Here is a 1,044-nt window from a genome sequence, read left to right on the forward strand (position 1 = left end):
AGCCACCAGTGGGCAGGGAAGGATTTTCCTCATTAAATCAGCACTCATCAGGCCACAGCGAGGACAGCAGCTGCTGAACACGCAGAACGCTTCCCGTTATGGGAAATAAATTTGTTATTCCGAGAACAAACCACCACCAACAAAAAAAACACCAAAAAGCTTGAAAGCTGCAAAATATGAAAGTATTATTGGAGATGTGAACATTAGTCCCTCTAGATATTTTCCCACTTCAGCCTCCTCTCCCCTATGTTTCCACAGACTTTCAGATGCTTTATGAAAAGAATGAAAAAAAACAAAAACCTTATAAGTTCCATTTCAGACTGAAAACTCCTTTCTTTCTCGTTGCCCCAGGATATGTTTGATTCCAATAAGCTACATGAAAAATCTCTTTGGTGTTTTCTGATACCCTCTCTGTCCTGACCTATTACCGCATCCTCTTTCAACATGCTGTGAGATCAGCAATACAACAAGCGGATATTCAGAGGCACCCTTGCATTCATGGAGCTGAGATGCAGCTGCAAACCAGCAAAGTTCAGACTGCTCCCATTAAGAGTGTTTTTTGTTTAGTTGTATTCATACAAGGCTAAAATAGTTAACAAACATCAAGGAAACAGGCCCTGGCCGAGATGACGGCTGCGGCTGTCACGACTGCTGGGCCGCCCCGCTCCCCTCACCCTCGGAGTCCCTCAGCGCTCGCCGACGAATGTCAGCAGGGGACATTTTCCCCGCACCGAGGAGTTCAGCTCCAACCTCTGCTTCATACACACCTCCCTGTCAGATGCCGTTCTGCCAGAGAGCCATTTTTTAGAGAAGCAAATTTTGGTTTGGTTCAAATGATTTTCAATGTATTGTTCATTTCTGATCTAAAAGGACTGAAGTATAAAACATTTCAGCTCTAGTAAATGCTTTAAAGTCAAAAAATGAGCAATAGCAGAAGTAAAACTAAATGCAGGTCCTTCTACACGGACACAGGTTTCAACATTCATGCGCCGCAAAACTGCAGTCTATGTTTGGATGTAAAGTAACTTTTTTTTTTTTTTTTTT

The 1,044-nt window shown here is 42.8% G+C and overlaps 1 protein-coding gene across 1 annotated transcript in view; it reads left to right on the plus strand.

Moving 5' to 3' along the window:
- The first annotated feature begins 626 nt into the window (after window positions 1–626).
- SHISA9 (shisa family member 9) overlaps window positions 627–1,044 on the plus strand; it is a 13,037-nt gene continuing 12,619 nt past the window's right edge. The window contains exon 1 of the mRNA XM_031555793.1: window positions 627–705. Within this exon, the coding sequence (XP_031411653.1) occupies window positions 627–705 (79 nt within the window). The remainder of the gene's footprint in view (window positions 706–1,044) is intronic.

The sequence above is a fragment of the Meleagris gallopavo genome, chromosome 16 (genome assembly GCF_000146605.3).
Source record: "Meleagris gallopavo isolate NT-WF06-2002-E0010 breed Aviagen turkey brand Nicholas breeding stock chromosome 16, Turkey_5.1, whole genome shotgun sequence".
NCBI lineage: Eukaryota > Metazoa > Chordata > Aves > Galliformes > Phasianidae > Meleagris > Meleagris gallopavo.